Raw genomic sequence first — 17,500 nt, 5'->3', positions numbered from 1 at the left:
GGTCACGGCTTGGGGACCGGAAGTTTCATCGTTCATTGATCTTTAGCCAGCATCTCGTTTGCCCTTGAAAGATGTTTGTGATCGCTCGCAAATCGGTTTTCCGAGTGCCAATTATCACGGCATGGGGTGCTGTGTGGCCCGAAAATGATCTCTAAAACCAATAGCGAGAGCCCGGGCAAACAATGAATCGATCTTCGTGTTTGCCCAGCTGAGGATAGATTGCAGCTAATGTGCTCCAGAACGTCGCGGAATTGACACAGCTGCCTCCCGGGCATCATGTGACGAGATCCGTGTCAACTCCATAATCCATCAGTCTCAAGTGATTCGTCGATTGGTTCGGCGTGTGTACTCGAGGGGGGGGGGGGCTGTTATCATAAAAAATGGGAAGTTTCCGCAAAATCTGTTACGCCACTTTCGGTCGCCGTTGCTTTGACTCATTCGCAACCACCCCCCATCATCCGGTGTTCGTTCAGCAAGCACACCGCTCACCCAACCCTTAATCTCGTGTATGTTCATCATGTAACGCACACATAGGCGCACCACCCCACTGGACGTTTGTCGCTAGGTTCCATCCTCGTGGAACATTACTAAGCCTCTCCCCTGGCTGGCTGGCTGGTTGGCTGGTTGGTGGAGGGTGGAAAAAGGGAGGAGGAAGTCGCTAATCACGAATTATATATGACACGATGACAGCATGGTTGGTTGGTCGCGCGAAATCGTCGACTCGCGCGGGGTTGGCACATGCTGAGCACGTTTATGGAAAGGGGAGAAGGAGTGGAGTTGATGGGGCGCGTTGTGCAGCGTTTGCTGATAGCGAGCTGGTTATCGGAGCGTTTTGGTCAGCTATCGTTGCGTCTAAGGGATTCAATGTGTTGCCCAGGGATGGGCCCCCGGAAACATATGATGGAAGTCGATAAGAGATACACGCGTTTCGTGTTGAAAGAAATTGAATCTCGTTTGTGCCGGGAGATCACGGATGAGCAGCCTTTTCAATCGATGCTGGGCCTAGGGACTGATTATCGGTGGCCTGTTCTTTGTAAGCCCATGATTGGTTCGATCGACGCCATTCGATGGCTTTGGATGGCACAGATTACGATCTCATCTCGTCAATCTATGCTAATCCTTTTTAACGTAACCGTGTGCCGTGTATCGACGTTTCAGTAGAGGCCCTTTACTGTCCCTTGTCAATTAGTGTCACTTTTTCGATAAACTTGGAAATCCAATCAGAGCACCCGTATCCTACATTGACATCTTGGAATCACACAGTAAGCTGCGTCTGTTATGTGATTTTTCTTGTGCATTCTACCTCAAGTAAACGCACGTCAGTAATTTCGGTGGTTTTTTCAAAGTTTTTCAACTAAATTTAAGATGCTTTTGAACAAATTGCATTAAAGTGATTAAATGAAGATTTCTTTATTATTCGGAGAACACCCACTATCCTCAACTGTAAAGGTTTGTTTTCAGCGGTTGCGACTGCATTTTTCTTAGTTGCACGTTTTTCTTGTTGCATTTACGGGCCGTGAACAGTAACTAATTATCTTTTATGGCGATTTGTTAAATAGTGGGAACAATTCGCAACAATAAATTGTTGCTAAAAGTATCATTGTTTTCGCAAATATTATTCGCAAATCTTGCGCAGCGAAAAATAAATTACATAGCACTACTTTAGTATGTAGCAGGATTATTTGAGGATTTAGTACTAAAAAAATATGTTCTGAATCATCTGAAAATTAATTTACAGAATTGAACTCTAAATAATAGAATTAGTTTTGTCTGTGTTTTGTGGCAAAAGAGTAAGTAAATTAAATTCTTAAAGCCAGAGATAAAGATGAAAGCTCTCCATTTTGGGTCTCTTTCACTGCTCCCCACACCGGTCTATTCCATTCTAGATCAATTATGCAACAAACAGACCACCCTATCCTATTTTGCACGTGCCCATTTGTAGGATCCGTTCCAGTGACAGGCCGAAGCGAGCGAGCGAGCAGAAGAATCTCTTCCCTTCCGTGTTTCCCTTTCGTGGACGCCCACAGGCCGCCGCCGCCGCCGCCACCGCCGGTAGCCTGAATTCCGTTATCGTTCCTTTCGCTGGATGCATAATTGAATCATCCAGCGTGTGTACGTACGTATGTATGTATGTACGTCCCCTTGTCTCTCGGCCCTGGTTAATAAAGCCATCGGCATACCAGAGACGCCGGTACCGCTGTCACCGACGCCGCTACCATTCGCGTTAAGTTGCTGCTGCTACGCCAATGTCAATGGTGGACCGAGGAATGGCGAAGAGGCGCCTCTCGCTCCCTGCACCACCCCGGTCTAATCGTGCATACCCGTGCTCCGGAGATTCGCTCGATGAGATGATTGTCACCATCGTGCTTGGCGTCGTGTGTTTTTGCCGGTGGATTATGTCGTTTGTCGGATGCTGCTGCTGCTGCTCATCGTTTTGTTTGATGTTGCTGTTGTTGCTGACCGCAGCACAATGTGTGACGCCGGCACATGCCGACGGAATGCTGGATTATGAATGTCTCCAGGCCCTCGCGAGCATAGATAAAGGCGAGCGAAAGAAGGCAGCGCAGCGCGATTACGTTCGTTTGATGTGCAGGACTGATAATTTGTGATTTCATTGAGGTTGAGGCAAAATTAAAGCCAGCAGCCCTGCCAAGTAGCTCCGGCGGACATCACCGAATGGGATGATGATTTAATGTGACAAGTTGCCCCGAGCATATTAGCATATGTGTGTTCGTCCAATTAAGTGGACCGCCAGCCAGGATGGTGGAACCGCATTGTTTGCTGTACAGTTACAAGTGTCTTTAAGACGAGCTTTAGCTTCGGTCGAAAGGCAGATAAACTCTCATCGAAAAATGGGCTAAAGGTCCATGGCAGTTGCTTGCTCTTCGAGTGCGATATCCTGACATGATCGTGTGTGGTGCCTTATTGTTTTATATTATTCACGAGACCACCAATTTTCCGTTTCAGGAAGAAACAAAGTCGATCGACAAAGTGGCTTGCGTGTGGCCTTTTTGCCCGAATCGGAAGCTAGGCGCTAGTTTCTGTGCGAGGTCGAAGGATAAGCAGCAAGGTTTCCGTGGGTTGGCTCCACTTTTTTATAGGTCACGTGTCTCGCAACCAAACAGTGTACCAGCAGCGATGCTTTACACGTGAGCACAGCGAACGGCCGGCCGGTTGGGGGAAAATTAGTGGCATGATTGACACATTTCATGGCATGTCAGACGCGCACACTAGCCGCGCGAAGTCTACTGGTGCGATTCATTGATTAATTGGCTCACCGAATACAATCGCGCCCGCTAGGGCTCGTGATGAGGCGCTCTTTCGAGCGACCACCACAGCAGTCCACTCGAAATGTTTCTTAACTTCCTTTCCTGCATTAACTGATTTCGTATCTAGTAGCGTGCGCTGGTGTTGCTGTGGATTTCTTTTTATCGATTTGTGCTCTCTCCTGTCTCTGTTTTTTTTTTGTTGTTGTTGTGTAGCCCAGCTTGTACGTTCGCAGTTGAATTGAAAATGTAACAAACTGGCGACAGTTAGTCGGCCGCCAGAGCAATCGGTGCCTGTGGAGGGCGATGGAGGTGGAAAAAGCTGTTGATTTGGCCATTTGCATTTCCAACCCCCGGGGGTGGGAAAACCCCGTGGGACGTCAGCGGGACGTTACGTGGAAGCATTGATCGCGTGACTTGAGGCCGTTCTTCCACCAAAAACGCTCCGCCACGCCACGAGTTCGCATCGATTGTGAGCGGTGGTACGGGGGAGGAGGGTTCGTAGCTACCGAACCAAAGTTAAAGTTGAAAATATCCTGGATCGTACAAGAACAGTTTACATGCTCGGTGGTTTTTGTGTTAGTCAAACACTTCAACACCACAGACGCGGCCAACGAAGCGACATGAAATCGATGAAAGGATATCCTATTGGCAGAAAACCTTTTCATCCAACCACGCGGTGGTGATGATGATAATGCTACCAATCTGCTCTCGATGCCTATTGTCAAAGTCGTGTCACGTTTTTCATTTAATTTTTATATCCACGGCCCTTCCGGACTGACTAGTGGCAGAATTACCGGCGACCCTTTGCAACCATTAGCTGCGCGCTGCTGCTGATGATGATGATCGGCCTAGCCGGCCGCTCATGATTGGTGGACTGATGGGTTCTCTAATGGGGGATGAGGGCCTTCCGGAGTGCGTGTAACTTTAAACAACACGCTTGCAGTGCCGTGTGTTTGATGCGTTGGTAAAGGTCAAGAGAAAATGGTTCGTCGTCGTCGTCGTCGTCGTCGACCATTTGCAACGAATCCGTGTTCTGTTGTGCTTGCTGCTGCACATGCAACTCGGTGCCGTTTGCGTTTTCAAGTACGCCAGCAAATATTGACCAAAAAGGAAGGACAATGATGCGAACAGCGATGTGGCACCGATGGCTCTTATCGTGATGGGCTATCGCGAGGAATTCAACTTCAGTGCGCGCTCAGTTGTACTCTCATGTGTTGTGCTCATGTCGTTGTTCGTGCCAATAAATGATTTACATCGAGTGTCCTTCCATCGAGTGTCCACCTTATCGTAGGTTTCCTTTTTTGGAGTGTTTTTTTTAAATAAAATCTGTCAAAACTGACAGTCCAGTCTTCTAGTTTATCAAAACCGAACCATCATAGTAACCTACGGATGATTTTTGGTGCTTAGGTGTTCGGTTCGGTTTCGATCGGTACCCTGGCATTCTTTCGGAGAATATTGACCTCCACCCAGCACGGGAGGAACATCACGATATCGTGTGCTCCCTTTCGCCCTACAGGTGGCACCGGCAGAGAGGCGCACCGAACCGGCCCTACCGGGCCAGGTTCATTAGAAATTCAAAACCCATGGAACGATTTAACGATTTTACAACGACCACGCCACCACCCCCAGCCGTGGTCGCCTAGCAACGATTGGTTTGTTGTAATCGGAGAACACAGTCTCGGTCTCGGTCTCGGTCTCGGTCTCGGCCCCGGTCTAGACGGTCTTTTCGGGGCACTGAATCCGTTTGTTCGAAAATGTTCTAATTGTGCTAATTCACGAACGAACCACACCAGCTCTCTGCTGCCTTGCGGTACTGACTTGGCCTGTCCTGGCCTGGCCTGGCCTGGCCGATGATGTAAAAGTGTTGTGTGACATTTTTCGGGTGGTTCTAGGTCCGGGGTTGTTGTGTCCGGACGTACAGATGACGTCAAGGTGAACTCTCTATCGTGGAACTGTGCAAGGAACTGGTTTCCTGCTTCTTCTTCTTCTTCTGCCACACTCCTCTTCTGTGTGACATTCTTTGGCTGTGCACGCGAGGGTGATCCGGTTGTGTGGATAGTAGCTTTCACTGCCGGGCGGCCGGGCACATCTTCGAGAACGGGTGTCCTCTTCATTCACCTCAAGGTTGCTGCATACTCAACGATTTGGAGTTCGATGGAATCCGATTCGAAATCGAAAGATTGCCGATCAATCGCGAAGCAAGGGTTTGGGGATATGGGTTCGATTCGTTCGATGGAACCATAAAAAAAGCCACACAAACCAATCCATCACGCGCTCTGTGGCAGCACGTAAACAGGGTCAACGTCAAATGCATGATGCGTGATGAATTCATTGGCGAACGGGTGACAAAGTTGGCCACGGTATCATGCGAGGCTATACGACTACTATCCGACTCAATCCGGGGGTAGTGCAGCCATTGTTAGTAGCCAGCGAGCGAAGCATAATGTTCCACCATTGATTCCACCATCGGTCGGATAGAAGTGGTCGTCCTCTCCCTCCTCGATCGAGGGGTTTGGTGTTTGCTGCTCCTTTGCCCGTCTATCCTCGCCTCGTGTGTCGTAACATGGCGCGGTGCGGAATTCGCGTTGGCGTGCGGTGGTGTAGTCGTAAAACAAACAAATAGTTAATTATTACACATCGCTTCGTTTCGGATTGTTTTTTTGAGCCTCCGAAGCCCAGTGGTGGTGACGTTCAGGGGCGTGAACCATGAGGCGGCTGCGCAGCCGCTTCTATCATAAAATGACATAAGGCCAATCGGACGATAAACCTTTTCGTAGGACAGCGGCATTTGTAGATGGATTTGAGGAGGACAAAAAAACGGTTTCTATTGTTTCTTTGGGGGGAAGATTTTATTTTGCTTTGGCTTTTGGCACCGAAAGCCGAAAAGATCCATCATCGTTGATGTCCCTTTTCGTCCGGTACGGTATGCCTGTGTGTGCGAGGGATTTTGTATTCGTCGCGTCATGCCAATCTACTCACATCCCCCACTCTAATATTGATCGCTAGCTTGTTTTGCGGCAAAAACAATATGCTCCACTGCTGCTGCTGCTGCTGCTGCTGCCGCTCGCTTTTTTGGTGCGATTGATCAATCGGTCTTTATGCTGAAATGGAAAACACCGGTTACGTTACCAGCTGGCGGCAGGGATTAGTGAGCAGATATCGCAACAACAACCCCAAAAAAAAAAAAAAACAAGGGCCCGTGGAGAAGCTGTAGAGTCGTGCAAGCGTTTGGTTGTTGGTGAGCATGCTTTATATTTGCCTCATTTTGGCGCGTTTTGCCGCACGTTCTTTGCACATCACCATGCCGTAAGAGCTTTCCTGTTGTTAGCTTGCCCAACAGCATCGGCAGCAGCATATAACGATCCATCAAAAAGGCAGCGGACCCGCGTTCCCGGCGCCCAATTGATCACCTTCACCATGTGTGTGCCCATGGATTGATAACAGACGATTTTTTTTCGCTATCTCCCCCATTCGGCTTAATATCCATCTCTCTTCGTAGTTTGATTTACTTTTGCCTTTGAATGCCAGCACAGAGCACCCGCTTAGTCGGTATTCCGTTGTTTGATCCTCCCCCTGGTAGTGCCGTCCGCGGGTGGTTGTGGGGTTTGAGGTCATCAAATGGCACCAATGGGGTTTTGTTTCATTTTAATGATCAGACAAAATGGTGGTTCGCATTTGGCGAACGGTTTTGCGTCATTTGATAAATACGGCGACGCCGGCATCGGCTGCCGCCATCGATTTATGGGTTGTTTATGCTCCCGGATGGGGCACCAGGGAGTGGGAGAGACCCACGTTGAATGGGGGTCGTTAGGTCGAACGTCATTGATGTTTGGAGATCACGAAGTAGTTCGCACCGTATGGTAGGATCATTTCTCTATCACTTGAGCAGGAGTAAAGCACTTGAATCGAGGCATAAAATTGGAGGAAATCTATAATGCTTGGCGGCAGTAATGACTTCGTTTGTCAGCTTAATCGAACTGTTGGTAAAGCAGGTAAATTTCGTTAACTTTCCCCTTTCTTAATCCAGAATGTTATAATTCCTATCAAGCTTGCTGTTTTATATTTCATTATCGTATGTTTGCAGACGGTATTGCTTGAAATGCATTCGTTTCCTCTTATTAAGACACTCGATTTGCTTGCTGAAAGCTCCAATAATCTGGAATGTAACCAAATTTGGCTTCCTGTGTTCCGAAGTCGATTTGCGTGCAACCGTAGACGCATTCCCACGACATGCCTACGATGCGTCCGTGTAATGTCGAAGTCAAGGACGTGTGCACCCATTGATGGGGACGCGCTAAAATCCACAAAAGCACCACACCACCCACCACTGGAGCAAGCACCCAGCCCAGACCCGCCGGAGTCACGGGGGCAAGGTTTCGGCTCGCGGCCCGTCATGCATATATGGCCAATGGTTTTGACACAGTTACGCCGCTTGGTTTGTCAAACAGAAAGTTTTCCAATTTTCGATTACATTCACTCTTTGTTGTTCGAGTCGAGAGTTCCAGTTTTCGAAGGAGAAGGAGAAGGAGAAGAAGAAGGGATGCATTCGATTGTCGTCGTGGTGGTGTTGGTGGTGGCCAGAAATGTTGACGCAGTATCGCAGCGTAACGTAGCATAACAACAAGCGCGGATACAACCTTCACATCGCAGTAAGCCAGCCCCGCAGCAACGGGTTGCGTTCCGATGTGGAGAGTGTAATGGTTCGATTCCAAAATCGAACAAGTACTTTCGAGTGTCCATTTCGTGGTGGCCTTGGATTACGCTACTAGCCGCCGGCGACGAGCGCGCGGGAGGTTTTGTGCAAAGATGCTCCCCAGCTCACCCTTTTTTTCTTTCCGAAACTTGTGGGCTTGGTGAGGGAAGAACGCACCTGGTGGTTGTGGCCTGTTTTTTGGGATGAGAGGGGATGATGGTTGCTTGCGAGAAATGCGCAAAAGCGCGTTACCCAACACCACCCCGGGTTTGGAGAGTGGCGAATCTTATAAATAAACAAAATGATTCCACTTTCAAAGGGGATGGGGAAGAAGGGGAAAGGACAGTGCTATGAGGAAAGATGATTTTTATTTATTTTTTTTCTCCACTTATTTTGTTCCCATCCCATCGCCACTCTTCCTCTCCAATCTTCGGTCTTCCAAGACGTCTCTTGCTGGCATGCCAGCTGCGTGCGTGCGTGCGTGCGTGCGTGCGTGCGTACGTGTGTGTGCTGTCACTCAAAAGACAACTTTCACTTGCCTCGGAGCTTTTCGGAGTAGACCACCAACCACCAACCACCGCGCCACCGTCACCAATGTGGCCAAAATGTAGATCAGCGACCGCGAACAGGTCGAAGACACTCGCGGCCGAAGCGCGGCCATTAGGTAATCGAATCTGTTCGAGCATCGAAGTAACCCCAGGACGGGGGTGTGTAGAGCGAAGAAGGAGGCTCGCAAATTGCTGCCGATGGAAATTAGAAAACTTTTGAAGCGGGGAGCCACAGGCACGGGCGCCGTCGTTTGCGTATTCGTGCTTAGCAGCCGCTGCTGTTTGTGCTATTATCTAACTCACAACTGCTGCTGCCTGGAGGGACGGGCGCCATCCATTAACGATGAATGCCAGAATGTGCTGCGGGACCTGGGCTTTTTTTTTGGAATACCTAAAAATGCCAAACACAAATCGATTGCAACGGGAATGTGGAACTAACTTTCAAGCGTTATCATTTGATGGAGCAGATCTTTGGGTAAAATCGGCTCGAGCGTTAGTGGTGGTGATCACAATCCGGGTCCCAGGGAGTGGAAGCACCGCAGCCGGTACCCCCTGGAGCTAATTATGTTACCGCGCGCAGGCAACGGGGCAGTTATGCGTGTGACATAACAGGCAAATGTCACACACTTTTCTCTCCGGTTTTATCCGCCCGGATCGAACCGGAGATGACCGATGGCCGACTGATGATCTGTTTGTGTTTATTACTTTCGTATTCTCTTTCGCTCTCCCTCTCTCTCGTCTCTCTCTTGCTGTTTGGTTTGCTGAAATCGTTTCGTTTGTTTGTTTGCCGCCATGTTGGGCGGTCCTCTGGTCTACTACGATGAGCTGGGGCTTTCCTGTCGGTCAACTCGATCGCCCATAAACAGGCAATGCATTCGCCTGCTGCTGCTGTTGCGATGCTGCGATTCTGCGACTTCTCTCATCCTGTGTCGCCCAAAAAGGGGAAAGGGGAAACCTATATGTTATCGATGCACCCACTTTTCTAAGGCAAAACGCTGACCACTTCGCCGCCATACTGACGCAACCAGCTCTCTCTCTCTCTCTCTGTGTGCAGTGTAAACGGATACAACCACAAACCAGCCACACACAGCATACCGGGCAATCCGCAGTGTGCAAAAGTAGAGAGTAGGGAACCTTTGGGGTGGTGGCGCGCACACGATGCTTTCGACTTCTTCGCGGCGCCGATCGGTGTCAAACATTTCGTAACACATCAACGGCGCGTCACCGTCACCGCCACCACCGTCGCTTTGGTGCGTTGGTTGGTCCATCGTCATCCCTCCTGATGCTACGGTCGCGAAGCAATTCGAAAATTGTTGCAAATTGGCGCTCGAGCGCGCACTTGCAACTCACAACAACTCTGTTTGTGACTCTGATCGTTCACAGGTCAATAGTAATGCGAGTGTATTGCAGCAGCAGTGAAATGAAATTGTATGTTCGCGCGCACTGCACCACGGTTCGGAGCTCAAAAGCTTTTCGCCGCCGCTCGAGGGGTGCGTATGCTGCGAACGTGCCACGTGAAGTGGACAGTCGGTCGGGGGCCGTGGTGTCGTAAGAACGTTAGTTCTCTCGCCAGGTGCGATCCTCTGAAATCTATGTAGTAGAGAGATAGTTACAGGGGTTAAGCAATAGTAAGAATTCCCATGCGCACGGCTACTAACACAACCAAAGGGCTGCTATGTTTGCGAAAGCGTTTCACTTTTCACAAAGCCGATCACTAGATGAGCAACAACTCGTATCCTTTGCTGGCATATCGTTACCACGCGTAACGTCAAAATGCAGTGCGTGCGGTTAACATTTTTATTGAGCATAGTAGTCCACTGCTATTAGTCCGACAACCTGTTGGCATCTGTTGGCAACTGTTGCCCCTAAGGTCAGAGCAGCAGCAGCAGCAGCAGCAGTAGTGGCAGAGAGATAAGACGTGGGGAGGGTATACGATATGCGAAAGCGAAATGATGTGATAACGATTAGACGGAGCTCAGCTTTTATTGGTGGCGAGGAGAGGCCACTAATCGATGCTAGCAAGGCGCGTCCTCAGCGTCATCGTCATCGTATCGTCTTCCGTGTCTCGCGCTGATAGTGTCCATCGTTAAGGAAAGACTGACGGAAAGAAGGGGGCCCGTTTCGTCTTGATGAGGTTATTCCACGGCCAAACATCACATTACGCACCACCGAACCAATGCGGTTAACGATGTTTGTGTTGTTTGTGCTGTTCGCTTAACCTCTGCGCTTGTCCGCCCGCCATGCACCTGCGTTATCTAAGAGCGTTGATCTCTGTTTGGGAGCGAACGACGGATCGGGAGTCCACTGTCTGTGTGCGTGGTGTTGTCGACGTTTTTGTCGCACAGGTGCACGTGGTCGGTGGTCGACCATCATCAGCCTTGATCACCGGGGTGTAATGGGTTGCTAATCAATTAGTTAGCGTGTTGTCTTCGGTTTTTCCACTCCGGATCCACTACCGAGACGGAGCTTAAATGCAGACGCAAGATCAAATGTCAATCGAATGAAAGGGGAACAAATGGAGCGCATCCAGACATGGCATTATCCGATCGTCGCCATCATTGACCCGTTAGGTTAGCGATCGTTAATTAATGTGATGCCAATTTGGTGCGTGCCCGTTCTGCGGTTAGACGAAGCACCTGAGGAGGTAATCATCCATATTGATTACAAAATGGTCGAAAACCTCTTCCCATTAGAATGCAAACATGATAATGGGTTAACCGGCGTCGCTGTCGCTTTACCGGGGGTGGGGAATCTATTGCCCTCAGCCGCCGCCGTGTCATCGTCGATCAATCACACCGGACTCGAGTGCCAGCGAGGAGTTCTGTGTGTTGCATGATGTTGCCAAATTCTAGTCTAGCCATTATAGTTAGCGCTACTAAGTACCGGCACGCTGTTGATGGCGCCAGGCTGAGCGAACGACAGTTTGCATGTAAAAGCGTTACGGCTTCTTGACCCCCGTCAACCTACCCGTCGCGTCGTCGCGGTGGGTGAATGAACTGACCACTACGAAAAGGGGGTAAAGTAGAGCTTATGGACACGGGGGCCCCTCCGTGTATGTAATTGGATTCTTGTGAGCCAGTGCCGCCGGAGGAAAGAGGTTGTGCGATTGTCCCTGGCGGTTTTGGTGCTTTTCGTCGCGACTTTTTAATGCAATTTTTCTGTTTAACATTGGACATGAACTCTATCCCTCGAGTGGGAGCAGAACGTGTACTGAAAAGGGACTGTACATCCCCTGATCCTTGTTCATTGTTACCTTTGCCGCGTTCAGATTAAAAAAAAAGTATTAGATACTTTCTGGCTTTTAACATTAACATGAAGAAGGAATTTACTTCGTAATTTAATTCGACGCTTCGTAATTCGACGCTTCGTAAATTAGAAAATTAGTAGATAACTCCTAGCTCAGCGCTAATAGCGTCAATCATTACGAGTTATCACCTTCTCCTAGCTGGTTTCTAGTTTCTTAGCTCGCAAAACTCATTAAGACTGTCCGAGAAAAGCAGAAGAGGCAGAAAAAGGGCAAAAAAAAAACGCAATCAGTGCGCGCGCGACCCTCGGGTGCAAATTTACAAAATTTAATTAAAATAACTTTTCTCCGACCGGCCGCGATTTGTGTTTTGTCCACCGGTCCGGGGCAGAAGGGCAAGTTTGTGGGGCCGCACCAACAACAAACAAAGAGCAACCCAGTGCTTTTCTTCGCTTTACGAACCACGAACAATCTTTTGCTCAAATCGAAGCAGGCCTCTTTGTCGCGCCGGTCAGAAAGCAGACAAACGGTGCTCTGTTATACAATCTCCTGCCTCACGGTGCGATGGTTCTGAATCCGTCTCTTGCGATTCATTTCAGTGGAAGACAGGTAAAGTTGTCTAATCGGCTCCTCCCTCGGGGGTGGTGGTGGCGGTGGATGTCTGAGAATGTTCGTCATTCTAGGGTCTAGCTGGCAGAAAAACCGGTAAACCCTCGGTGGTGTGTTCCGGTGACAAGTCGTTCGGCGAAAATCGTTTCCTCTCGCCTGGACTGAAAGTAGAGAAGAGTGGAGAGAGAGAGACTTGTAGAGAGCCCACGTATGCGTGTGTTAGGGAGAGAGTGTTGGTTGAAGGGCGAAACTTGAATTTCGGCGTGGACCATGTGGGATTCAAGCTTCGAAACTTCAAACCACACCACCAACCGGCGCCGAAGACACACATGCCATGCCATGCCATGCCATGCCATGCCGGGTTGCGCGCGCATTTTTCCATTTCAATCGATTCGTCCCCCAACCGACCGGGCCACGGAAACAGGTGCCACCATCTTCGTCCTGCAAATATGTCTGCGTTTTTTTTTATCGTCTTCCATCGTTCTCCAAACCATACCCGCGAGAGCGGAAGGATCTTCTCTTTATTGCTCGCGCAAAGCAACCGCAAAGAGTGTTCTCTAGCGCTCTTTAGGGGGTTGCTTGTATTGTTTTAGTTTTTGAGAGGGGTGCTTTGGGTTAAAAGGCTCTCCAAAAGGGGGCCACCCACATAAATGAAGTTTTCAACCGGCACATACGACGACCACCGGGAACGTCGCGTGGATAATCCCGAGTAGTTTGACTGGTCCCCGATTGCGGCGATTCCCGGCAACCGTTGACCGATATCCGGTTTTTTTCGTGTGTTGTTTTCCCGTTTGTTGGTTCATTGGAGGAATGTCGTTTTTACATAACGACCAGCCCCGCGCCTGCCCCGGGGCGATATTGGATGTCACGCGTGGCTTTCTCTTTCACGCCACCTCGAGATCCCTCGAGATGGAAGGCTGCGATGCGGTGCTGGCTGGCCGGCGGCTGGCTTGGCACAGAGCCCCAAAGAGGAGCCTTCCACGACGTTCCACGAAGAGAGCTCTCATTTAACCTTCACTTTTTTGTGACAAAATTGGGTAGCGGGTTTCCGTTCACGATAAGCTAAACTGGGCTCACCTCTCACCGTTGCCCCGTTGGTTCCTCTTCGTCGAAGGTCACGGATCGATTCAATTAACTCCTGGGTTGCTACGACTCGGCGGAGGTTTCGGAAGGCGAAGAAAGTTCACTGCAAGAGCTACTGTGCCGTCGTCCGTCAGCAGACAAGCAGACGGTTATGCTTTCAATTGCCTTCACGGAATGACCGCTGTGCTTATCTTCGGTTACGGTTATTTATAATGAAGCCAAAACCTAGCATATTTAAAAAAAAAGAGAATGATTTCATTTTGAGTTTGTGATACGTTACTTCAAACCTTAGAGCAAGACCGCAGCGCGCGACATTTTATGGCGCTACGCAGAAGAAGTAGAGCTACTCTGCACTAAGGAAGCGTGAATCCACCTCCACTAGCGCCAGTGGAGCGCTCCTTCCTCGTGTTACTTTCCAAGGGTCTTAATCTGGCCACTCGAGTAAGACCATAGCCCACCACCCCCGAAGGTGTAGTTAAACATTTATGAGCTCTTTCTTGCACGGCGCGGTGCGGTCGCATTCGACGGTCTGCCTGCCAGTACAGTTATGGCGGTTCGTGGCTGTGAGCCATTAACTATACGGACACCGAGGCGAAGCGAAGGAAAGTCTACTCTGTGTATTGCGAGCGGCGAGAGCCTATCCTCAAGCTCAAGGTCAAGCTTTCTTTTTTGTGTGCCACGTCGCTCGTCGCGAAAAAGGGGGTGCAATGGGGGTGGGTGATGCTTTGCTTCTTTCTGTGCTATGGTGTGGGCGCAGCACTTTACTAGCTACTGCTGCTGCTACTAGATGGTACAAGGTCCCGCCGCGAGATTGTCTGGATTGAGAACTTCGTTCGTTCGTCTACTCCAAAGTGCGCTAAAGAAGTGAACTCTCTTTTATGAACGTTCGTTCTTGTTCCACTAGAGCTAGACTACCGGGGAGGGGGGGGGGGGGCTGTTACCGGGTTTATGAATGGAAGAGAAAAGAAGAGAGAGAAAGAGCGAGCGCAAAAGGATGTCAAAGTGTGGAACAGAATCATTCTCTCCGAAGGAGCTGCCGTGTATGAATGAATCCTCGTACTCTGCGCCATAGACACCCTCTCCAGAGCGGTCTCCGGTCGCGAAACGGCAGTTGCCATGTGATCCAAACTCGTTGACCTTCAAGATAGATAGCGTGGTGGTGTGGTGTGATGCGCGTGCATGCATGGAGCTGATTCGTTCTATCGCTTTTGCGGGAATCACTTTCCCCTTGTCAGTAGACCGATGTGGCGATACCCTGCAGAACTGAGGGGACCGGGTGGACAAATGATGATGCACGACACGCCCAGACGGTGTGATATCGCCTTATCGATTGATTGTTTGTTTGCGCGCCGGAATGGGGAGGGGTGGGAATTGACGGTGGTCGCTAAAGCCACACTTTCCACTTTCTTATCTGCGCATGCCGCTGCCCCAAAAACTCACGACAGAAAAAAAGCCAAAAAATCCGCACCGCAGCAATAAATCAGCAACACCAACCACCGCGGCCAGTGAACCGGTTTCAGAGACTCGATTCCACGGGGATAGTAGAATACGATGGGTCGCCGCCACCTATCGCGGGCCATAGGTGATTACAACCGAGCGAGACTTTTGTTGCCCCGAAATGTCCGCTTCAGGTGCGTGTGCAGGCGGCGTCGGCGTGCTCGACTGGCGTGATAGCGATGACGGCGACGACGGCGACGACGGCGACGACGGCGACGACGGCGACGACGGCGACGACGGCGACGACGGCGGGCCAATTGAATGCGGCAGCCGGTTAACACCTGTCACCTGTCAGACATGGCGGCTAAAGCCTGCTGAAGGTCTAGGTCTCTAGGGGGGTTTGCGTATCAACTGATAAGGAAAAGGGAAACCTAGACCTAGACGGTCTTCTTCTTGTCTCGCTCCTAGGAAGAAAGTATCGAGTGCGATCCAACGCGACGACCTTGATTCTAACGCTTCTTCATCGTCATCATTCTCACATTCTGCTTTCCTTTTTCTCTCTCACTCTTCCTTTCTCCCCAAACCAACAGATTCGAGCTACGGGGACTGCTAGCGATATGGAACACACTACTGGCGATGTTCAGCATAATGGGTGCCTTCCGGACAGCCCCCGAACTGGTGCACGTTCTCCGGCACTACGGTCTCTTCCACTCCGTCTGCGTTCCAAGGTAAGTTTCGTTCCACCGAAGCTTTACTGATAAGTGAGGCCACCACACAGCCACTTGTGGCGTGTGTAACATTCATGACCTTCAGCTTCGTCGCCAATCTCATTCCTTCCTTAATGATTGGCCCGTTTCTGCGAGAAAAGGCTCGTGTACGGATCACCATTGTCCAGTGATAACCCACCGACAGGGCACGATTTCCTGGGGAGGCAGATCTAGAACGTCTTCCAGATGATCCCGGATTTTGCCGGATCGTTCCGAGAGCATATTTCTTGGAACCGGATTTTGTACATCCGTGAACAGTACACAGGACACACAGGCGATGATCTGCTTGCCGATGGCGCTGAGTTCGCGAGGACAGCGGATCACCGATCACTAAGCGGGTTCACAATTACGGTGATCGTCGATCGAGTAGTTACTTTTAATGATGCTTCATTACAACACAAAACTGCGGGGCAATAGATCGTTCCGTAATCATTGTTATGGAGTGACAGTCAATCTGTTGCTTTGTCTGGTCAGTACTGGAGTGGCACCACTTTTATCACCCGGTAGTGTGGCACCGGTGGGTGTTAGTTGTTGATTAATTAATTGCCAACTAATGGTGCGCGCTAGTTTGTTGCTGGTGATGTTTCTGTGACGCACTGCTAACTGGTAGACGCACATAACTTGGAATTGTGTGACGTCTGGCGATGGAAACTCATGTTCCGATCTTTAATTGTGCTTCTCCTCAAAATTTGCAATCACTCGCGACAGTGATTATACAGCAGCGCCCCGGGAGCGTAAATGTAGTCAAAACATTCGAACCTAAATTGCCAAATGTCGGTCATAAGGTGATGCCCGGGTGCACCGGCGGGCTCCGCTTTGACTAATGATAAGCCGCAATCGGTAGGAAACTCGGAACTGGTTGTGAAGCGAGGAGGAATCAACGGCCGGTGGCAGCGGTGAACGATCGCCCCCCGAGTGACACTCGCGAGAGTGACACTGCTATAATAAAAGACGAGGACGAGAGCGGAGTCCCAGATTTGATAATAACCTCTTATGTGATCCGTTGTTATATCACGGACACACCGATGTGAAAACTGCATAATGCGATCTCCAAAGCGATCGCTCGCTCTCCCACCCCTCCATGATGTAACTCCTGAGTGATCCTCTGCGCGTGATGATGGACCGTGCGCAAGAAAAGCTTCGTTCGTCTCGGCTTTCGAACGACGACGAAGGATTTCGGGGTTGGGTTCAGCTCATAACTGACGTGAACTTGAATGACCTCGAATTATTTTGTGACCCACCTTTCTGGCTCAGAGCGACACACAAAACGGTTGCTGGTTGTGCAATGTCGAGCTGTTTTTGGGGAGATTGCTGTAGCCCCCCAAAAGCCATCCCCCCAAAAACAAAACTGCTGGCAACGGTGATGCGTGGTGATCTTCTTCGCCAGTAGAGCGATCGTGTAAGCTGCTTGCATCATTTTGTTGTTGGGCGTATCTTGGTTCGCTGCCTTCACGTCGTCATCGGCCTGGGGTGCCCCTGGGAGGCCTCAAAAAGGAAGAAGCGTCTAGAAGAGCCAAGAGAATTAATGTGGCTGATCGTGCACTGTGTCTTGTCACCTAAATGTAATCCGAATTGTGGAACATTTACAAGGTCTAACGGTGTATTGTTTATGGTGCAGTTCGGCTTGATCCACGTGATGGCGATTGCATGATGTACTGATAAACGCTGTAATCATAATCATCATACTAGGTTCAGGTTATCAAACAACCAGCCGGTCAACGGGCTCATTGTTCTAGCTTGTTAAATCTGATCTCAGGTTGACCTATCAAGCGAATCTGCGGAATCCATGCATCTTCTTTTATCAGCATCGTCGTCGTCGTCGCGAGCATTTGAACTTTGTTTAGCTAACT

The 17,500-nt window shown here is 49.9% G+C and overlaps 1 protein-coding gene across 3 annotated transcripts in view; it reads left to right on the top strand.

The window, feature by feature from the left end:
- LOC126578361 (elongation of very long chain fatty acids protein 6) overlaps positions 1 to 17,500 on the top strand; it is a 26,335-nt gene that overhangs the window by 4,828 nt on the left and 4,007 nt on the right. For all 3 annotated transcript variants that reach the window (XM_050240841.1, XM_050240840.1, XM_050240839.1), the window contains exon 3: positions 15,474 to 15,611. In XM_050240841.1, coding sequence (XP_050096798.1) covers positions 15,474 to 15,611 — 138 coding nt within the window. The remainder of the gene's footprint in view (positions 1 to 15,473; positions 15,612 to 17,500) is intronic.

Source organism: Anopheles aquasalis, chromosome 3 (assembly GCF_943734665.1).
Source record: "Anopheles aquasalis chromosome 3, idAnoAquaMG_Q_19, whole genome shotgun sequence".
NCBI lineage: Eukaryota > Metazoa > Arthropoda > Insecta > Diptera > Culicidae > Anopheles > Anopheles aquasalis.
This window is presented reverse-complemented; position numbering and strand designations above follow the sequence as displayed.